Source organism: Carettochelys insculpta, chromosome 10, assembly GCF_033958435.1.
Source record: "Carettochelys insculpta isolate YL-2023 chromosome 10, ASM3395843v1, whole genome shotgun sequence".
In the NCBI taxonomy this organism is placed as follows: Eukaryota; Metazoa; Chordata; order Testudines; family Carettochelyidae; genus Carettochelys; species Carettochelys insculpta.
The window spans coordinates 53,817,729-53,840,917 of record NC_134146.1 but is presented as its reverse complement, the minus strand read 5'-3'; the positions used below and the strand labels follow the sequence as shown (position 1 = coordinate 53,840,917).

The following is a 23,189-nucleotide window of genomic DNA, read 5'->3' as shown; positions in this document are numbered from 1 at the left end:
GAGGAGTAGGAGATGGACCTCAACAGATATAATCCTGAGGCCCAAATTACTGTGACAAATTCATGGTTTTCTGCACCATCCTCCCACTCCACAGAATCCTAGGAGGTCATCGAGTCCAACCCCCTTGCTAAAAGCAGGACAAATCTCAACCAAATCCTTCCAGCCAAAGCTTTGTCAACCTGTGACTTAAAAACCTCTAGGGATGGAGATTCACTCATATCCCAAGGTAACCTACTCCAGAGCTTCATCACCCTCCTAGTGAAATAGTTTTTCCTAGTATCCAAATTAAATCTACTGCAACTTGAAACCACTGCTCCTCGTTCTGTCACCACTGAGAACAGCCTCTCCCCATACCCTTTGGAATCACCTTTCAAGAAGCTGAAGGCTGTTATCAATTTCCCTCCCCACCGCCCCCTTCTCTTCTGTGGACTAAATAAACCCAAATCTGTCAGCCTCTCCCCTGAGGTCATGTGCTCCAGAACCCACTAATAATTTTTAATGCTCTCTGCTGGACTCTCTCCAATGCATTCACATCCTTTTTGCAATAGCGGCTCCAGAATTGGACATACTCCATGCTCGTACTTTCTCGTGGTCACTTTCGCAGTGGGGCTAAGTCATACCAGCCCTGCAACATGCTGACTCAGGCATTACTAGGAAATGGCAGCAGAGTTCCAGGTGGGGTCAGCAAAGGCTATGCAGTAAAAATGACTTAGCAGTGACAACACCCTTCCTAAGAAACGACAACAGAGCCTCTTTTCCAGAACCAGCACCTCCAAAGCCAGCTCCAAGTCCTCAGGTTACACTTGCTCTCTGGACCACATAAAAGAAACCTGGAAAGCCAGTACCATTCCTGCTGTTCATCAGTAGTAGTAGCCTGACCTCCTCTGCCACTGCTGTTTTCTATATTCAGGGAAAGGAGACTTGCCTACTCAGCAATGCCCTGCCTTTGAAACCACAGCAGCAGCACTACCAGCCTGGGGAAACGAGTCTTAAAAAGGTGTGAGGAATGGGTATGGGAGGGAGGGCTTCACCCCCATAAGTCTCCCTTCTGGTATCCCTGTCTCCTCCACCCCAGTGGGTGGAAGAGGAGAATATGATACAGTTGACGGCAAAGGATAATGCAGGCTGAAGTCAATTTGGGGAACCCCAGGGCAGATATAGCTCAGTTCTTTATTTTGTCCTATTATGGCAACAATAAGCCTTCAGGTTTTTCTAACTGCTTTGTCTCCTTGAGGATAAAAGGCCAGTGTCTACTTGATGTCCAGGGAATAAAGAATTTACTCCTCAGTGGAGGCCTGTAGCTCTCGAAAAAAATACTGGTAAAGTGAGCAGTTTTATTGACATGAAATTCTAATCACTTCAGGGGTGAATTTTTGGGTACAGGCAAACAGAAACCTTTGCTTTATGAAAAGAAGCAAATGATGGGTTTGCCATGAGTGCTCACGGCTCATTCACCCTTCTGACTCACGTGACAGGAATTAGGAAGACAACCCTCATGAAATACTGGGACACAGAATGGGTGGCTAATATGTAAGGCGGTTTAGAAAGCACTGAATGACGTTGAGAGCCCACTGAAATTGTGGCCTTATTTTGGAAAAGATCAAAATACTCTGATATTCAGGAGGCACTGGTTCTAAAGCCCCTTTCCAAAGAGAATTTCTCTCAATGCAGAATTTCCTCGTAAGAGTGGTCCCTGAAAAGGGTCCCAAAAGGTGGTTTGTGATGAGGTTTACAGCTTAGACTGGGTGGTTATGATGTTTATTACTCCCCTGTATAGAAATAACTATAGACTACAGTACAATTGATAGAAAAGTGGTAAAGTGGTAAGCAACAAAGGCAGGGGGAGAAATGAGGCATGGCATCAATATCAGCATGCAGTCCATGACCATATCATCTAAAGAACCCCTTTATAGGGCTGTGGTAGTTGTAGACGTAGAACCAGTCATATGATGGGGGTTGTGAGTCCTTTGCTCGTTATGCTGACATTAACGTGAATGTTAACAACAGAACATCTAAGCAGGTGGTCTGAGTTTATAGTGCTGCTTAGGGTGTTTCCTCTTTGGGGCTGGGATATAAATGTCCAGGAAGTATAAGGTGTTCTGTCATCTTTTAGAGTGTGCATCGTCTTCACTTTGCATTAAAAAGATTAGCTTCACCAAAAGGAAATGTCCTTGATGGATCTCCCGGGGTAGCCCTGAAGATTTCAACCAGAACTCACACCTTGGTATTACAGTTGCGGTGATGGATCTAGAGGCAGTATCAGCTGTCAACTGACCCCTGAAGTCATGTTTTGGTTGCCAGCTTGCCTTTGACTGTGAGGGCTTGGAACAGGTCCTGCCTTGCTAGAGAAGTTTGTCTTTAAACTGCATCTGAAAAAGTGGGTCTTGGCCCACGAAAGCTTATGCTCAAAAGTATCTGTTAGTCTATGTAGTTGTTTCTTTAAACTCTGTAAATTTTGCATAATTTAAGGCAATCATATTTTGAATCATTGCCTGGTAGTCAGCAACTCTGAACTGGAGACTCACTGAAGAGAATTCTTCCAAGCCAAAAGGAATTGGCATTTACCGACTATCATTTGGGGGACTATTGGAACATTGAGCCCTAGACCTCTCTGTAGCTGCTTGCATAGGAATTGAGTGCTGGATGGATAAATATGGTCTTAGACATGTTTGCTGGTATTAAGTATAATTTCTCAGCCCTCTTTGGTGTAGGGGAATAAAAGACAGGGGTGTGTCAAATCTTCTGGTGAATTTCAGAATATCTTGGTTTAACCAGGAAGACTCACCCTCAGTAGAGGGCTGGAAGATATCCAGTTGGTCCTGTTGTGTCTTGAATCACTGATGTATCTGTAGTTGAGCTACCACCATCTACAACAACACCTGGTACTGTCTGTAAATTTCAGGGGGACAGTGGGAGAAAGGGTTAACTGGCTGATCCAGTGAGGAAGATGATATACCATCTTGATGTCTTCCTCCTCAAAAAAATTCTAATAGAGCTAGTTGGTTATTCAGGAGGGTTTGCCTGAATTCTGCACACATCCTAGAACTCTGTTGTATGGATCCCATAAGCCAAAATAAGACAAGCAGAGATCGCCCAGTGTGGGAGGACCTAATTGTATTTGGTACTGCAGACCCTTGGAAAACCATATTTGAAAGGAAGTGGGATATTCCAATACCTTCTTGGATCTCTGACCAGGCTTGGTATCCTTTTGGGCATGAGGAAGAAGCCTCATCAGGAGCCGCAGATTCTCTTGACAAGACAATAGGCACCTGTTCTCCTGGCAGCACCAATGGAGCCAACAGGAGGGCATTACTTACAGATGATGTAGAGGTGAATATTCTTTCCCTCAGGAGGATGTCTCTATAAGAGCTGGACCCAATAGCAAGGAAGACTGTGTGCAATTCATGAGGCAAAGGTTTTGGTCCCCCTTGGTCCCTGGAGGGGGGTGGTCCTGAAGAGGGTACCAGGGGGTTAAAGCCATTCAAAAGTCTAGTGTTCCTGCATGGAGGCTGTTGGAGCTACTGGATGGGATCTCAGCACTGAAATCCAAGACAGATATATGGTATACTGCTACTTAGGTTTGTAGGTTGGAGCCAGAACCAGAACTGGTAACATCAGATCCTTCTTTTGTGGCTTTCCTTTTTGGACAGATGATTTATGTGGGTCTAACTCTTTCGGACCCGCATGTTAGGGTGCACTGAATTGGAATGAGAAAGGAAGGAGGCCTCTCTCAGAAGCTGTATGGACAGAAATGCAACAATATTCACGTCCCTTACCTTTGTAAGACTGTTTGTTAAGATTAATCACATTATAGTTCCCAAAAGGGAAGACTGAACTGGACATGGGATTCCAACTCAAATCACGTGGCAGTAACGAGGAAGTGGAGACACAATGATCTGCACTGACCCTTTATTCCCTCAGTTTGGAGCATGAGGAGATCCACTGTGCATGTGTGGACCTACAGACACTGCTTGTTTGAACTTCTAGACTCAGGCACATAGATACCCACTTAGGGAATGCACATATGGACCATCACTTGAAGAGCTGTCTTTTATTTTAGATTAGTTACTTTGTTGTTTGAGCTTATTATAGCAATAAATGAATGCACAGCAGTTTGAAATTTTTTTAAATTAAATTAAGATATGTTACTAATTAAAACAAACATCATGCAACTTGGATTACTGAACACCTCAAGAAGTAGCTCATGCAAACAGATTTAAAGAAAGACAGTATATACTTTCAAAACCTCTTTAAGGCTACAGTTACTCAACTATCCTCTCAGCTATGAGGGACTCCAGCTAATATGTAATCAGATACTTTTTAAAAGAAATTATAACGAAGTCAAAAATCAGTTAAGCAAAGCATTAAGCAGAGACAGCAAAAGTAAATATTAAAAACCCATTGATTGAGGGCAAAAAGTATATATTGTCAATATCACTGAATGCTTTAGGAAAACAGCTGTTAATAAAATGGACCTTTTGAACAACCATACTCATCTGTAATCAAGATAACTTTCATGTTAGACAGCAGTAAGAAGAAATTAGAGAGATAACTTTAGTGAAATCATTGCTTTAAATCACACATTTTTTGAAGAAATTCCACAAAACATTTGTAATGTGCAGAGAGATTTTGTCAAAGAATAAAACTCACATCATTACTTAAAATGAACCACCTTTTGTTAGTTTTTAAAGTGCTACTTGAATGCTTGTTTGTTTTGTTAGAATACAGACTAACATGGCTACCTCTCTTACTATTAATCTTTCATGAGGACAAAATACAAGCGCTGCTGAGTGACTAAAAAACTTAAAGCAGCAGCTTTCAAGAGACACTGCAGGTTAAAAACCTCCAGTTTTTAAAGCATATATGACTCACATTAGTAATTACTAACTAGTAAACTTTTCTTCATCCTTGCTCTTTCTATTTTTTGTTACTCTTTTTCAAAGATACATAACAAAAGTGAAACTGACTAGTCTAATACAGGTTGAATCTCTCTAGTCTGGCACTCTCTGGAACTGACCGGTGCTGAACAAAAGAATTTGCCAAATCATGGGAGGTAAATATGGTCTAGCAAAGGAGTTGGTAACCTGTGGCTCTGGAGCTGAATGTGGCTCTTTAAGGAGTCACTTGTGGCTCTGGCTACTGACTCCTCTTGGGCTCCCTGCCCTGCCATGTCGGAGATCATGGAACTAAATGCAATTGGTTTATTGGCCTGCAGGGTGACAGGAGGGATCAGGATCTGGATGTTAAAACAATTAAATTTAGTTCCATTTTTTCAGCACAGCAGGGCAGAGAGCTGACTGTGCTGCAGTTGGGGGATGTGAGCAGGAGAGCTCAAGGGAGGGGTGGCTAAGTCTGCCCCTGCTGAAGCCACACAGCCCTGCTGAGAAGGTGGCAGGGAGGACAAGCAGTTAGGGGGAGGCAACAGACATGGAGAAGTAGCCACAGAGTGCGTAGCTGGCTTAGCTCGTCAGCTGAGGCAGGTTAATCATGGGATGGGGGGCACATTTGGGGATTTAGATGGGTAAACCTAGAGATGCGGGGAGCGGGTTTGGGGCTGAGAGGGGAGAAGAAAGGTTAAAACTGGGGATGGGAGGCAGTTTGGGTCTGAGAGGGGTTAGAAAAACTAGATGTACACAAATCCATGGGTCTAGATTTAATGCATCCAAGGGTACTGAGGGAATTGGCAGACGTTACTGTTGAGCCTTTGGCCATTATCTCTGAAGACTCTTGGAGATTGGGAGAGATCCCGGATGACTGGAAGAAAACAAATGTAGTGCCCATCTCTAAAAAGGGAAAGAAGGACAACCCAGGAAACTATAGACCTGTCAGCCTTACCTCAATCCCTGGGAAAATAATGGAGGGATCCTCAGGAATTCATTCTGGAGCACTTGGAAGAGGGGAAAGTGGATCAAAAGTAGCCAACATGGATTCACCAGGAGCAAGTCCTGCCTCACCAATCTGATTAGCTTTTATGACGAGATAACAGGCTCTGTGGACGTGGGGAAGTCAGCGGATGTGATAAACCTTGACTTCAGCAAAGCTTTTGATAGAGGCTCCCACAACATTCTTGACCATAAGTTAAGGAAATATGGATTGGATCCTTGGACTATAAGATGGATAGAAAGCTGGCTTGACGGTTGGGCCCAACAGATAGTGGTCAATGGCTCAATATCTGGATGGCGGTCAGTTTCAAGTGGAGTGCCGTAAGGCTCGGTTCTGGGGCCAGTGTTGTTCAACATCTTCATTAATGACCTGGATGAAGGACTGGATTGCACCCTCAGCAAGTTTGCGGATAACACAAAGCTAGGGAGAAAGGTAGATACCTTGGAGGGTAGACACAGGATCCAGAGTGACCTGGATAAATTGGAAGAGTAGGCCAAAAGAAATCGGATGCGGATCAACAAGGAGAAGTGTAGAGTCCTGCACCTGGCGTGGAAGAATCCCAAGCACTGTTATGGGCTGGGGACCGACTTGTTAAGCAGCAGTACAGTGGAAAGGGTCTTAGGGATTATGGTGGAGGAAAAGCTGGATGTGCGTAAACAGTGTGCCCTTGTAGTCAAGAAAGCTAACGGCCTACTAGAGTGCATTAGGAGAAGCATTTCAAGCAGATCTACAGAAGTGGTTGTTCTCCTCTATTTGGCACTGGTGAGGCCACAACTAGAACATTGTGTCCAGTTTTGGGCCCCCCCAGTATAAAAACAATGTGGATGTGCTGGAGCAGGTTCAGCAGAGGGCAACAAAAATGACTAAGGGGCTGGAGCACAAGAGCCATGGGGAGAGACTGAGGGAACTGGGCTTTTTTAGTTTACAGGAGAGAAGACTGAGGGGTGATTTAATAGAAGCCTTCAACTTCCTGAAGGGGAGCTCTAAAAAGAAGGGTGAGAAACTGTTCTCAGTGGAGTCAGATAGGAGAACAAGGAGTAATGGTCTGAAGTTAAAGAGGGAGAGGTGTAGGTTGGATATTAGGAAAAACTACTTCACCAGGAGGGTGGTGAAGCACTGGAATGTGTTGCCTAGAGAGGTGGAGGAGTCTCCATCCCTTGAGGTTTTTAAGTGCCGGCTTGACAAGTTCCTGGCTGGAATGACTTAGTGGGGTTTGATCCTGCTTGAAGCAGAGATCTGGACTAGATGACCTCCTGAGGTCCCTTCCAGCCCTATGATTCTGTGAAACCTTGGAGGGGGAAGGGTCTGCGAGATATGGGGGTAAAGCTTGGGGATGGGGGTAACTTTGCTTTCTAACTGGTACAAATCATTGTGTGCACACTGTTCTTAAAATAGGAGTGACAAAATATGGCTTGACATTTATTAAAGACTGTCTTGTATTCACATGTTGCGGCTCTTGACTTTGAGTTTGAAAAAGATTTCTCTCCTCGCTATTTTGATTGTCAATTCCTGATCTAGCAGCATTACCAATGTTTCCACTGATTACTGGGCTCTTAGACATTTAGGGTTAAATTAGAGCTAAATAACACACAACATTGAGCACCAGGACTGGTGGTTGTAAACAAACTTTATGGGACTGTGGGGAACTTGGTCACACCCTTTATAATTGGACATCTGTCTAACTAAAAGTCCTTCTGGACCATGGATGTAACTGGACCCGAGCGTGTCAGACAAGAGAGATTCAACCTGTGGTTTCTTATTGAATTCATTTTCATTTTCGCATGAGCACAGCAATATCAGGGTCACAAGCACTGTGGATACTTGTTTGCTTAAAACGATTAATGATATTCCCGTCAGTAAAATTTTTCTTTTGCACCAAAACTGATTTGGCAGCATCCATTTAAAAGGATGCAAAACTTGCAAAATTATTGAGTTGTCCTTAAACCATTCCCTTAGCATTCTGTCCAAACTCTAACAGTTACTAAAATACCTTTTAAGAATTTATAGTTGGCAAACAAAGAACAGTTGGTGAGCCCTGACAAAAACTCAAAATGCTAAAGTATGCCTGAGTGACTGTTACCTTGCTTTCAGCTCAACTTAACTTTGTTCACGTTTCCTCTATCTATTATATTGTAATCCATGCCTTGATCTTGCAGATCATTGTTTGTGACACTGCTGTGTCTTTCTAGAGCGTTGCTATATTGGTGAGGGTGGTCTATCCACATGAAATAAATTGCAGGATTGAAGCTGCAATCGTAATCACTTTGGGAAAGTTATCTTTTCAACATAACTTTGTAGAGTGGATAGCACAAAGGGGCCCTAAATCCCTGTCTAGAGCCTTATGGTGCTACTGCGATAAAAAATAATACAGATTGAAACTCTCTAATCCAGTACTCTTGGGACCTGACTGGTGCTGAATGAGACAATTTGCTGGACCACAGGAGGTCAACATTGTCTAGCAGTGGGAAACTTGGCCACACCCACGATAAGCAGCTGTCCAGCTAACTAAAATCATGTTCAGTTACAGATGTTGCCTGACAAGAGAGTTCCAGATTAGAGAGGTTCATCTTGTATTTGAAAACTTAATCTAGTATTTAAAATGCATCATGCAATTAGAATGAAAAAGTCCAGGGACTTCCTTTAACAACATTAATTCTGGTACTGAATACTGGTCACCCTTCAAGGGCAACTCAAAATAACCAGCCATATTTGACAAAACCATTAAGCAAAAACTGGAAAAGGAGAAATGAATGCTAACTCACCCTCACTTTCATATTACACTTTTTAAAATATACTTTTGCTTTTCACATTTAAACATGTAATTGCACACTGAATTTATCAGTTCACATTTTTAATAAAAATCTTGTCTCTGGGATAAAGTTGCACCAGTTTAACTAAACGTGAAAATCTTAAACTGATTTAGTTGAACTAGTGCATAAGACAAAGTGAACCGTTTTACTTCAGTTTAGTTTAAACTGTGATTTTGATTCAGTTGAATAATAATACATAATGGAGATACACATCTCCTAGAACTGGAAGGGACCTTGGGAGGTCATCTAGTCTAGTCCCCCGCCCTCTTGGCAGGACCAAGCATCATCCCTGACATCTATCTGCCCCAATCCCTAAATGGCCTCCTCAAGGATTGAACTTGCAACCCTGGGTTTAACAAGACAAAGCTCAAACCACTGAGCTATTCCCTCCCTCATTGATCACCCCTATCAAAATAATGGATCACAAGACATTTGCACCAGTTTAACTAAATCTTCTGGTTAAAAAAAAATCCATGTCAGTAAAGATAGTGCAACTTTTGTGTTAAGGACAAAGTATAATCTGTAGTATAAACAAGATTTCTTAGCAACTCATCTGAGCAGATACAAAAGGATTTCAGTTGCAACTGATCAGAAAGTCTTGTTCTATGTATCACCATCAGCATCAGGGAAAAAATACCCAGAGAAATCCAAACTTAAAGATAGTAACAGGCGTTCAAAATAAAGAAGGAACTTATAACACTTACGGTAACTACTTTCACTATCGCTGGCATTAGAGGTTACATGTTCTGAAATTGCAACACAATGGAAAAATAAGGAAAAACACTAAATGACATAAGTTTCAAAAGAAAAACTGACAAATATAATCAAGATGAAAGACAATACTGACACTGATCAAGGATATGAGACCAATAGATATTGCATGTAAAAATCTGAAGGTATTTCAGATAGCTTGTTTATCGTTTAGCTCAATTATACACACAAAAAATTGTAATAGAAATTACATAAAAATAAGACTACAAAAATATTAATCAACATATCTTTTATATGTTAATTAACCATTTATAATTTACCTGAGGTGCACTGCACTTTGTTTTCTGTTTTGCTTTTAAAAACTTAACAGTCTTGTGCTAAGTATTATTGTGGAACTCTTGCCTTTTACATAACAACCAATCCATTTTCTGGATTATCTTAATTAAAAAATGTGTTGTGTGGTTTGTCATAAGTAAAATGATTGATATTCAAGATTAGAAAGTGTCTGTTACAAATTGTTTAAAAGTGAAATATAGTTTGCCTTCCACTTTTAGAGATTTATGCACAGCAACAGTTCAACAACAAAAATAAAAGAAGTACTGCAGTATTAAAGTGACATTTAGTGTAGGTGAATATTTATCTTGCTTTTGACTGCAACTTGTCCATTTACTTATAGTGGTAAACATATTAAAATGCTTGAACTAGAAAAATTATGGAGGGGCCAAATAGGGCGGTGCTTAATGTCAGCCTCATAGGGGCTGATCCTTATTGATATGCTGCACGAGCCCACTTTCACCTCTGGCTTTGTGTAAGTTCAAGAGCTTGTCTTTCTCACCAACAGAAGTTGACCCAATATAAGATATTAACTTACATCCTTTATCTCTCTAATAACCAACAGTGTGACACTATAGTAATGGGCATGAGTTGTAAAGGTGTAGGATTGCAAGGTTTAATATTAGCCAGGAGGTGAAACAGAAGCAACTAGCAAAGCCTGCTGCAAGAAGTTTTTGGGAACTGGTTGGGCTGCTCTGAAGCAAGAAACTCTTAATGTCAACTGACAAAAGGGTGCAGAAGAGAACAACTAATTCGTTATTCCTGTATGCCCATTCTGGTTCACCAAAGAGTATCATTTTAGCTTTCAAATTAAAGTTGATGTCACACTGGTCATCAGTGTTGTTGTGATAAGGATGTACATGTCGTACGCAAAGAGTTCTGTATATGTATTAAAAAATTATGTTCTTGAGCATGTAAGTTAAGAGCGGTTCACCAAAAAATGACAATTAGATTCCTCCAGAAAGGAGGTAAGAAATATCTGTCTCTCTGTTGGGATGTAAATTAAGCCTTCTTAGCTTACACAAATGGATGCCATGTACAAAAATTCAAATACTAACAAACAGAAAGGAATTCACAAGGAAAGGAGCGCACAAAAGGGGGATGACAGGGAGGTAAGCCATGAGGATTTAGCTTCTTTATGAGTAACGACAATGAATCTGGGGGGTATTTCTAGAAAGCAAAGAGGACCCTGACATCCTGTACCTACAAATTAAACAGACAATGGCTACATTTACATGAGAAGTATCTGTTGACATCTGTTGTTCTGAAGAATTGGGTCTACCCCATGAAAGCTCACCATCTGATAAATTGTTTTGTTAGTCTTTAAAGTGCTACTGGACTGCTTTTTTTGTTTAGATAATATATAGACTAACACGGCTACCTCTCTGTTACTGTTGACAGATGTGACCGTCAGAAGGGATATCCTGGAAAAATGTCTGTCGACAAAGCTCATCTATAAATAAAAGTGAACTGAAGGACCAATCCGCTCTTGCGACAGAGAGCAGCCAGACTGCCTGGCTCTCTCTCAACAAAACTGCTGACTGGAAGTCTGAAAACAGGGCTGCCTGGTGAACCGGAAGCCCTGTCCGGCAACAAAAGTGATATACATGAATGCAGAGAAGCACAATGTTGCTGGCAGATGTGGTGAGTTTTGCTGACCATCTGTCAAAAGTGCATTTTGTGTGTAGATACTCTGCAGGCTTTCCCCCCCAACAAAAAAACAGCCTTGTGAGAAAAAAAAACCTCATGTGTAGAAGTAGCCAATGTATTTTGCTTTCATGAAAGGAATGGCTCAGCCAGCCTTGTTTGAAAAGAGTAAATTGGATTTTTGGTAAAAGAAAATTCTTTAGTTTAGAGGTTAGCCACTTAGTCAGCTTTGACTCAGTCTAGACAGTGTGCTCTGTTCTATATTCCCTTTGAGCTGCATGGTTGCGTGGCCACCCAGGAGTCAATCAGATGACATGTGCTTGATTAACAGAGCTGCACAGGTCAGTGGGTATTCAGGTACCCCTCCCAGACACTTCTCTGTTGCTCCTGCCTTCTGCCCTGGAGTGCCCAATAACTGCTCCCATGGCCTTTGTGTCCCATCTCTGCAGAGCAGAGTAGGAGGGACCAGAAGCAGTAGAGCTGCTGGCAGCTACCATGGTCTGAGCCTTCTACTGGATGCCTTAAAGACAGCATCAATCTCTCATAAACCTCCCCAACAGCCAGGCTGTGTGCACAATGTCTCTGATATACTCATCTCCCAACGTATAATTGTGATGGTGTTGCTACTGCTTCGTGGTACTGCCTGCAAGGTGTGTATGTTCTCTGTAATTTTATTCTTTTCAAGTGCTGTTATTTTAGTTTGACTGGTCGATGTATTTCACAATTTTATTTCTCTTTTATGCTTGAATTTAATTCTCTGATTAGTGAGTCCTAAAATGTATAAACTTGCCCTGGCTGAAGTAATTATCCTTATGATAACTTTTAAAACACTGATATCTAGGTTGTTTGTTTCTACTAGGGATACACATAAAATTTATTATGCTCATGTATGGAAAAAATCAGAGGGAAAATTGATATGATTTTGTTTTGTATGTAATAATTTGTTTCCAGTAGCCTTACTCCGTCTAATCTGACTCACTAGTCTTTTATGGTAAATGTTTTCTCACTTTCTCTGAAAGTAAAATGTTGTGCATTGAGCAAAGAGCTGATCTTAGCTTGATGTGTGCTTGATCTTACAACATGATGTGTACTATCCCTTTGAGAGTATCAGCTCCAGTGCATGAGTGAAACTCCGGACCCAGGGAACGCTCCAAGTATTCAGGGGTTGGTGTACAGGAAGTCTAGAAGGCAGTGCTTGTGCTGCCAGCTCTTCATTTCCGGAAGCAATTCCAGAGCAAGCACACATAAGACTTATTGTGTTATGTGAAGGGGTAAGTAATAATTTGCTATTCACTGTCTCCACACTATTCATGATTTTCTAGACCTCCATTATATACTCCCCCACCTTATTCTCTGTTTTAAACTCAACAGTTCCAGACTTTCTAACCTAATATGGAAGACATTTCATACTCCTAAGTATATTCGTTACTGTTCTCCGTATTTTTTCCAATTTTAATATTTCTTTTTGGAGATAGTCAACCAGAACTGCAAGCAGCGTTCAAAGGATGGGCATACCCTGGATCTATATAGTGACATTATGTCTTTTGTTTTATTACCTATCCCTTTCCTAATGGTTCTTAACATTCTGGTAACTTTTTTGACTGCTCCTGGACGCTGAGCAATGTTTTCAAGGAACTATCCACAATGATGCCAAGATCTCTTTTTTGAGTGGTAACGGTGTTTTTGGCTCCACCATTTTGTATGTACAGTTGGTATTATGTTTTCCAATGCACAATGTTCTGTATTTTTCAACCCTGAATTACATCTGACATTTTGCTAACCAGTCACCCAGTTCAGTGAGATCCTCTGTAACTTCATAGTTTTGCACTTACCTATCTCGAGCAACATTATGCCATGCAAACTTTACCACATCACTGTTTACCTCTTTTTTCGGCTCATTTGTGAGTATGTTGAACAGCACAGGTCCCAGTGTAGATCCTTGGGGAACTCAATATTTAACACCTCAACTGTGACAGCTGTACATTTATTCCTATTTGTTAAACAGTCACTGATCCATGAGAGGACCTTCCCTCTTATTCCATGACTGCTTACTTTGCTTGAGACCTTTAGGTGAAGGATCTTGTAAAAGGCTTTCTGAAAATCCAAGTTCACTATATCCAGTGGATCATTCTCGTCCACATGTCTGTCGACCTCCTCAAATAATTCTAATTGGTTGGCTGAATAGAAAATAATTACTCACCGGAAAGCTTTGTCTGGAATCTCAAAGCCTTATCAGCCTTATGAGATAATTTATACATCTTGATCCCCAATATTTTAAAATGACGCTAGTAAATTTTACCTTTACTGAGAAATTTCATCCTTTGATGGATTATCATGTTAGTGATGCCTAAACATCTAGACAGTTATAGGCATATAGATCTATTTTTACTAGAGTAGTTGGCAGCACTTAAAATTTATTATAATTTGAATTATAAAGCTAAATTATTTACAACATGGACCTTATTAATCCAGCACTGCTTATCTAGCATCACCAGTGTTAATAGTCTTCATGAAATAAAAAACATATAGATTTGTAGGAACTGAAATTGATAAATGTGCCTAATAATAATCCCCTTAATGTATGATCAGTATTCTAATGTGAGTACCACATAAGAATCAAAATAGATTAAAAAACTTCTTCAGAGCTTATCTCTTGCAATACATTTTCTATCACATAAGAGAAAAAAAGCTATTTTTACTGCTGCTAATTTTAAAATATGTAAAGCAAGTTCAGTAGCAGCAGCCATTAAAAATATAAGATCCTACAATAATGGTTAAAACAAAAACTGAAGTGAATAAGCATTACTGCAACGGCGTGGATCAAAACTGTAGAATATGGACTTTTTAAAACAAAATGAAAGGTAAAGTCAAAATAAAAATGACAAACTAGAAAAGATACACTAATTCAGAGGAGCAGCCATTAACTGTGACATACAAAATAGGGTAGTTAAGCTTCTAGACCCAAAACAAAATTAGGTTGTCACCTGAACTGAAAGAAGCAACAAGATCTTAAAAGAAAAAAACCCAGGAATGTTACAAGTTATGAAAATTCTACAAAAGTTTGAAATAAATTAACCGCCTTATGTCAGCAGAGCAATACTTTCAGCTTCAAAATGGAGCTATAAAAATAAATTTCGCAGGTGGAGTTTAAATATAACTTGGGAGTATTTTGATCACTTACTCAGGCCTTTTGATCCCATGTCGTCAGGGATCTCCTGTAGAGTAGTCCCCAGAGGGTAAGCAATAAAAAGATAATCACAAAAGAAAAATAACTGTCAGTAATGTATAAAACTGGCGCTACGATAAGAGACAGTTTCAAGAACATTACAGGGAGATACAGATCTACAGTAATGCTGAGCTACTAAGATTTAAAATAGGTAGCAGCTGAAGTATTATCAGTGATGCAAAAAGCAGAGGGAGCTGATGGTATGCTACATTCTGATCAACTTTAATTTCATTATGAAATTAAAGATTTGTTTAAAAAATACTTTTTCTCCAATAACGGCAATAAAGATTTAAAGAAATACCCTTAAAATCAGGACAGTATTAAAATTAAAGGTTAAAACAGACCAAATTTCAAAGAACCAGTCTAAAGTGCCTGGTTATATTTAACTTACAAATCAAACAGTTTTACATCAGTTCACTCTCTTTATAAGGTGCTATTATGATGAGAGTAACAGAACTTAGTTATCACCTTCAATTACACACACACAACCATCATCTCACAGTTCCATTCAGTTCAACATGAACATGGCTGCTCTTGGAATCCCAGAACAGTTAGGGCACTCTAATAACACATGAATCAATTTACTGATTTAAAAGACTGTTTAGTCACTCAGTGTTTGAGTTCCATTAACCTGTTGCAGCTCTTGAAACTGTCTCCAAGGTAACACCCTACTATAAGCTAGCAGGCCCTTTGTGTGCGTGTGTGCTTCTTGCCATTGGATTCCACATACTTACGGTCAATATCACTGGTTTCTTGCTCACTCTGGTCCTTGTTCTTGTAGAAGGGAAATTTTCGGGAAAAGAGGTTCTTTTTACGCTTGTCATTGAATGACTGCTGAAGAAGAGAAGGAGGAGCAAAACAAAGGATGTCTAATGTCTGTGTGTACAAAAGCCCAGCCCCAGCAGCTTTGTGGAAGCTGACTCCTACAACCACATGATGCAGTTCATAGTTTAATTTAACATGATCACCCCAAAGTAGATCTTGATCTGAAGAAGTGGGTCTGTCCGACAAAAGCTCATCACCTAATAAATTATTTTGTTAAAGTATTACATGACTGCTGGTTTGTTTTGTTAGAATACAGACTAACATGGCTATCTCTCTGTTACTAATCATTACCCCAGTTCATCAGAAAAAGAATGAACTTTTGGTTTTTCTCAAAGACTCCATATTTTGCATCTTAACTACAGAGAGAATTGGAAAGCTGATATCCATGGTTTAACATTTGTGGTCTTATGCTTCATAATTGAGATTGTCTGTGAAGAGGAAAGTGAGATCCAGTAGGCTGACAAACCATCAAAAAATAAAAGCAATTTGATAAACAAAAGGGAGGAAGTCGCACATGTTAGCTAATACAAGGCAATCAGGTATTCCCAGCACTATCTGCTTTCGAAAACACAACTAAATATTTGAATGACACCTAGTGTATATGAAAACAAAATAATTAAATGCTGAACATAAGAACGGCCATACTGGGTCAGATCAAAGGTCCATCCACCCCAGTATCACGTCTGCCGACAGTGGCCAATCCCAGGTGCCCCAGAGAAGGAGAACAGAAGGCAATGATCAAGTGATTTATCTCCTGCCATCCATCTCCTGCCCTTGTACTGAAGGCTAGGGCACCATACTTTATCCCTGGCTAATAGCCATTTATGGACCTAACCTGAAAAAATTTATTGAGCTCTTTTTTAAACCCTAATAGAGTCCTGGCCTTCACAGCCTCCTCCGGCAAGGAGTTGCACAGGTTGACTGTGCGCTGTGTGAAGAAAAACTTCCTTTTATTAGTTTTGAACCTACTACCCATCAATTTCATTTGGTGTCCCCTAGTTCTTGTATTATGGGAAAAGGTAAATAATTTTTCTATATTCACTTTCTCCACACCATTCATGATTTTATATACCTCTATCATATCGCCCCTCAATCGCCTCTTTTCCAGACTGAAAGTCCCAGTCTCTCCAGCCTCTCCCCATATGGGACCCGTTCCAAACCCCTAATCATCTTAGTCGCCCTTTTCTGAACCTTTTCTAATGCCAATATATCTATTTTGAGGTGACGAGACCACATCTGCACGCAGTACTCAAGATGTGGGCATACCATAGTTTTATACAGGGGAAGTTTGATATCTTTTGTCTTATTATCTATCCCTTTTTTAATAATTCCTAACATCCTATTTGCTTTACTAACTGCTGCTGCACACTGCGTGGATGTCTTCAGAGAACTATCCACTATAACTCCAAGATCCCTTTCCTGATCTGTCGTAGCTAAATTTAACCCCATCATGTTGTACGTGTAATTTGGTTTTTTTTTCCAATGTGCATTACCTTACACTTACCCACATTAAATTTCATTTGCCATTTTGCTGCCCAATCACTCAGTTTGCTGAGATCTTTTTGTAGTTCTTCACAATCCCTTTTGGTTTTGACTGTCCTGAACAACTTGGTGTCATCTGCAAACTTTGCCACCTCACTGCTTACCTCATTTTCTAGGTCATTGATGAACAAGTTGAACAGGATCGGTCCCAGGACTGACCCCCTGGGGAACACCACTAGTTACCCACCTCCATTGTGAAAATTTACCATTTATTCCAACCCTTTGTCTTCTGTCTTTTAACCAATTCCCGATCCATGAAAGGATCTTTCCTCCTATCCCATGACTGCCTAATTTACATAAAAGCCTTTGGTGTGGGATTGTGTCAAAGGCTTTCTGGAAATCTAGGTATATTATGTCCACTGGGTGCCCCTTGTCCGCATGTTTATTTACCCCTTCAAAGAATTCTAATAGATTAGTTAGACACGACTTCCCTCTGCAGAAACCATGCTGACTTTTGCCCAACAATTCGTGCTCTTCTATGTGCCTTGCAATTTTATTCTTTACTATTGTTTCTACTAATTTGCCTGGTACTGATGTTAGATTTATCGGTCTATAATTGCCAGGGTCTCCTCTGGAGCCTTTTTTAAATATTGGTGTTATATTGGCCGTCTTCCAGTCATTGGGTACCGAAGCGGATTTAAAGGATAGGTTACAAACCACTGTTGTTAACCCCGCAATTTCACATCTGAGTTCTTTCAGAACCCTTGGGTGAATACCATCTGGTCCTGGAGACTTGTTACTATTCAGCTTATCAATTAACCCCAAAACCTCCTCTAATGTCACTTCAATCTGGGAGAGTTCCTCAGATTTGTCACCTAAAAAGGCTGGCTGAGATTTAGGAACCTCTGTAACATCCTCAGCCGTGAAGACTGAAGCAAAGAAATCATTTAATCGCTCCACAATGGCACTGTCTTCCTTGATCGCTCCTTTTATATCTTTATCATCCAAGGGCCCCACTGCTTTTTTAGCGGGCTTCCTGCTTCTAATGTATTTAAAAAACATTTTACTATCATTTTTTGAATTGTTGGCTAGCTGTTCCTCAAAATCTTTTTTGGCTTTTCTTACTACATTATGACACTTAATTTGGGAGTGTTTGTGTTCCTTTCTATTTTCCTCACTAGGATTTGACTTCCACTTTTTAAAAGCTGCCCTTTTCTCTCTCACTGCCTTTTTAACCTGGCTGTTAAGCCATGGTGGTTCTTTGTTAGGTCTCTTACTGTGTTTTTTCATTTGGGGTATACATTTAAGTTGGGCCTCTAGTATGGTGTCTTTAAACAGTTTCCATGCAGCTTCCAGGAATTTTAGTTTAGTTACTCTACCTTTTAGTTTCTGTTTAACTAGCTTCCTCATTTTAGTGTAATTCCCCTTTTTGAAATTAAATGCCAGAGTGTTTGACCGCTGCGGTGTTCTTCCCAACACAGGAATATTAAAAGTTATTATATTGTGGTCATTATTTCCAAGCGGTCCAGTACCTCTTGGACCAGATCCTGCGTTCCAGTCAGGACTAGATCGAGAATTGACTCCCCCCTTGTGGGTTCCTGTACTAGCTGCTCCAAGAAGCAGTCATTTAAGGCATCAAGAAATTTAATCTCTGAATCCTGTCCTGAGGTGACATGTACCCAATCAATATGGGGATAACTGAAATCTCCTATTATTGCTATGTTTTTTATTGTGATAGCCTCTCTAATCTCCCTTAACATTTCAGCATCACTATCACTGTCCTGGTTAGGTGGTAGGTAATATATTCCTAATGCCATATTCATATTAGAGGAATGAATTGTTATCCATAATGATTCTATGGAACATTTTGATTCCTTTAGGATTTTTGCTTCATTTGATTCTATATTATCCTTCACATATAGTACCACTCCGCCACCCGCACAACCTGTTCTGTCTTTCCGAGATAATTTATATCCCGGTATGATAGTGTCCCACTGATTGTCCTCATTCCACCATGTTTCTGTGATGCCTATTATGTCAACTTCCTCCTTTGATATGAGGTACTCCAGTTCACCCATCTTATTAGACAGACTCCTACCATTTGTGTAAAAGCACTTTAAAAAACTACCACTATTTATATGTCCGCCTTTCACAGACGCCTTGGATTTTTTTATATGTGATTGTTTCACATCTGATCTTGCCCATATATTATTTCCCACGTTCCCTATCTGACTAACTTCTAGGGAATCCCTATCTATGGAGCCTCGTGTAAGAGAAGTCTCCGTCCGATCCACGTGCTCCCCCGCACCAATCGGCTTTCCCCCACCTCTTAGTTTAAAAAGTGCTCTACGACCTTTTTAATGTTTAATGCCAGCAGTCTGGATCCACCTTGATTTAGTTGGAGCCCATCATTCCTGTATAGGCTTCCCCTACCCCAAAAGTGGCCCCAGTTCCTAATAAATCTAAACCCCTCTTCCCTACACCATCATCTCATCCATGCACTGAGACTCTGAAGTTCTGCCTGTCTATCTGGCCCTGCGCGTGGAACTGGAAGCATTTCAGAGAATGCCACCATAAATGTTCTGGATTTCAGTCTCTTTCCTGGTAACCTAAATTTGGCCTCCAGAACATGTCTTCTACCCTTCCCTATGTCATTGGTACCGACACGTACCACGACCACCAGCTCCTCCCCAGCACTGCCCATAAGTCTGTCTAGATGCCTCGAGAGATCCGCAACCTTCGCACCAGGCAGGCAAGTCACCATACGGTTCTCCCAGTCATCACAAACCCAACTACCTATATTTCTAATGATCGAATCCCCCACTACTAAAACCCGCTTCTTCCTAACAGCTGGCGCTCTCTCCCCCGGAGAAGTATCCTTGGCGCGAGAGGATACAATAGCACCCTCTGGAAGGAGGGTCCCAACTATGGGATGGCTTCCCTCTGCTCCCATTGACTGCTCTCCTTCCCTGAGCCTTTCATCCTCCGCAACAGCATCAGGACTGGTACTGTAGCTACTTTCAGGAAAAACAGTGATGAAAGTAACTTCAAAAAATGTCAGTTCTGCCCACTTAAAACAATCATTGTCACTTCTAAAAAAAATCTCGGCCTTAATTCTTTTCCCTAATTGTTCTGCATCAACCTTAAAAATTGATGGCAAGAAGTGGACACTGCAGTGGCAAAGTTCACATCTTAGGGCCAAGGTCCATTAACAACACTTATTTGTTTCATTTGATCAGCTTGTTAACAGCATGATGGGGATGGGTCACAGGGAGCACTGACATTTTAGAAATCAAAGAGTGAGAAGTTCAGGATGGTATTCAGCAAGAATTAGGAATTCTAAAACTCATGTTGCTGAAGAAAGTGTACAGATCAGATGCTTTACCCCGATTAAGTGAGGGTATTTTTTATCAATTCTTTTTCCTCTTGAGCCAAAGTTATTATTACTGTCATTAATTCTTTACAAATAAGATGAATATACGTCTTTGTGTACACTGTTCATGAAAGATGGCAACATAGATTTAATTAAAATTGGTGATGTCTGCTGCTGAAAATATGACGGAAACCTCTCATGCTTAGAGTGTAGTTCTATACTGGAAAGTGATGATACAGGTTGAACCTCTCTCATCCAGCACTCTTGGGACCTGATCAGCGATAGAAGAGAGAATTTGCTGGACTACAGGAGGTCAGTATAGTCTAGCACATTACCAACACTTCCACTGCTTACTGGGCTCTTAAAGGACACGTAGGGGTAAATGACAGCTAAACAACAGCAGAGAACACTGAAAGCCAGGACTGGTGGCTGTGCACAAATTTTATGGGACCATGCGAAACTTGGTCACACCCATGGTAAGTGGTCATTCGGCTAACTAAAATCATGCTGGATTACGGATGTTGCTGGATGAGTGTGTTCTGGATTAGAGAGGTTCAACTTGTACTAAAATGGAACTTTCTTACTGTGCAAAACTGGTCTCTGTATTATTAAATGACTTGTCTAATAAGCAGTCAGTTTCATGCTGGCATTCCTAAAGAAGGCAAATGAGTTTGCACAAGGGTCATTGTGTGCTGTACCTGGTATGCAGAATTTCTGTTACTGATGATGATAAAAATGGACTGGCTGAGTTTACAGAGTTTACTTTCAAGTTAAAAACCTATGATATGGAAATTGTGCCAAAAACATGAAGCAATACAGTACCATTTCTACCAAGCCATTTTTCAAAACAAAGTACTAGTTTTCAGTTCATGCTCTAAGGATTCTATTAAAGTTACAGGAAATTCTTTCATATCCAGCATTCTATCGTCCAGAACACTTAAATAACTGGCATTTTAAACATAAGTACATTTTAGTTACATTTTCCATCAGAACAGTTTAGTGAAAGTAAATGTAAATAAATACAGCAAATACAGTACAAGTTTATAGTGTACAATACTATTGTTGTTGGTAAACAAAGAACTCTGCATACATTTCTGTTTGTTTCTTAATATCTAATCTTGATTTTCTTTTGTATTATGCATTGCTAGGTATACCTCTCTATTATCCAGAATGTTTGAATATCCAGCAACCTCCTGGGCCCTGGGCTGCTGGATATGAAAGAGTTTACTATACTTCTAGAATCTACAGTGTAACTGCAACATGCTTTATCCATCACATTTTATCCAGTTTGACCATATCCTCCCTTAATCACAATACAGTTCCTGATGAAGGTGAGCCTTATGGGAAGAAACATGTACAAACTGCTTTTTTTCCCCCCTATCGCTGCCTTTATGTGGAAGGAGATATAGCAGCAAATAGGGAATTGGGCAGTTCTGTGACTCTGACTCACTGTGTACTTCTTTTACCATTAGTGCACATCCAGCAATGGTAAGCTTTCAAAACCAAAAAGCAGTCAAGTAGCACTTTAAAGACTAACAAAATAATTTAAAGTGCTACTTGACTGCTTTTTTGTTTTGATAGTATATAGACTAGCATGGCTTTCTCTCTGTTACTATTCAACATGCAATGATAAGCTTGGCATTTATTCAGTCAATGCCTGCAGTGTATCATGTAGCTTGCATTCTACTATGAGGTTCACAGTCTTTCTGGCCATCTGCTTTAACACAGACTTGTTCAGTAATGTCAGATGCTGGTCGAGCCATGAATGTCATCACTGTTGCTGTTAAAATAATGCATTTTGTTATTTAAATATTACCAGGTGCAAAAAAGGCATGTGGCACCAGTGGAGCACAGTAAGGCCTGTCACAGAAGAGTGTGTTCTGGGGAAACAAACAGCGTGAAGAATATTAAGCAGGAAGTTCATAAACCCCCTTAAGTGGTTGGCATCAACACCTAGCAGAGCTGGTATTCAATTGTGAGTATCATCCTGACATATGGGCACAAGAACTGGAACCTAACCAAACATATGTCTTCATGAATTACAGACAGTATAAGTTGGATTCTGGGTGATAGTCCTCCAGAGTTTCCGTACGTACACTGATTGCACAAAGTCACAGCTACTTCAGCAAAGAGGTCCATCAATCATTCTTAAAACTGAAATTAACCCTAGCTCTTACAACCACACACACCTTATTGTATTTAGTGAATTAGAATTATTATGCAGAAAGCTTTTGAAAGGCAATCAAGAACGGTCTCTGTTTTTACAGAACAGGGGGAAAAGATGGAGAAGCCTGTAACATGGATTTTCATATATGGAGATCTCACATAACAAATACAACTATGGTATGAATGCAAAGGACACCATGGAGCATAAGTCAGACAAAATGTCTCAATTTCAAAACACATTATGGAAAGCTCTGACAAAGAATTTTGGTGCAATTCAAATGAAAAAGAAAGATTTATTGTAACTAATTTGGATGATTAGTTAAAAGCACCACTTCTTTGTTCTAATCTTTCATTTGACTTCCTCTACAGTAAATTTTATTGTATTAAAAACCATTTAAAAATAATTTCGTATACTGCATGTATAATGGTCAGAGTCAGTTCCACTGCAAAATAAATAGTAATGTACTGATTTTAAATAAAATATTAGCCAAAAGATTTTAAAAAGATACTGTAAAGGCTAGAAAAATTGATTAGTTGTAGATATTAATTTCATAATTTTATAAAGCCATTGCAAATTATGGATAGATTACATAAGAATATTAAAAACAGAAGCAGCACAAAGCAAAATGAGATAAGGGTATATTAAAAAAGGACGAGAAAAAATTATAGTCATGCAAGCTCCAGTTTTCTCAGTATTCCTTATTGTAAATGGAACATTTTAATGTTTTCTCTC

General features: G+C 40.1%; 1 protein-coding gene across 15 annotated transcripts in view; it reads right to left on the bottom strand.

Moving 5' to 3' along the window:
* Window positions 1–23,189, bottom strand: part of DLG1 (discs large MAGUK scaffold protein 1) — a 352,797-nt gene that overhangs the window by 34,593 nt on the left and 295,015 nt on the right. For 5 of the 15 annotated variants that reach the window (XM_075004306.1, XM_075004307.1, XM_075004315.1 and 2 more), the window contains 2 exons: window positions 15,345–15,444; window positions 9,398–9,439 (listed from right to left, as the gene is read on the bottom strand). In XM_075004306.1, coding sequence (XP_074860407.1) covers window positions 9,398–9,439; window positions 15,345–15,444 — 142 coding nt within the window. Of the gene's footprint in view, window positions 1–9,397; window positions 9,440–14,565; window positions 14,600–15,344; window positions 15,445–23,189 lie in introns of all 15 variants that reach the window. The other 10 variants (XM_075004313.1, XM_075004314.1, XM_075004319.1 and 7 more) reach the window with 4 other exon arrangements.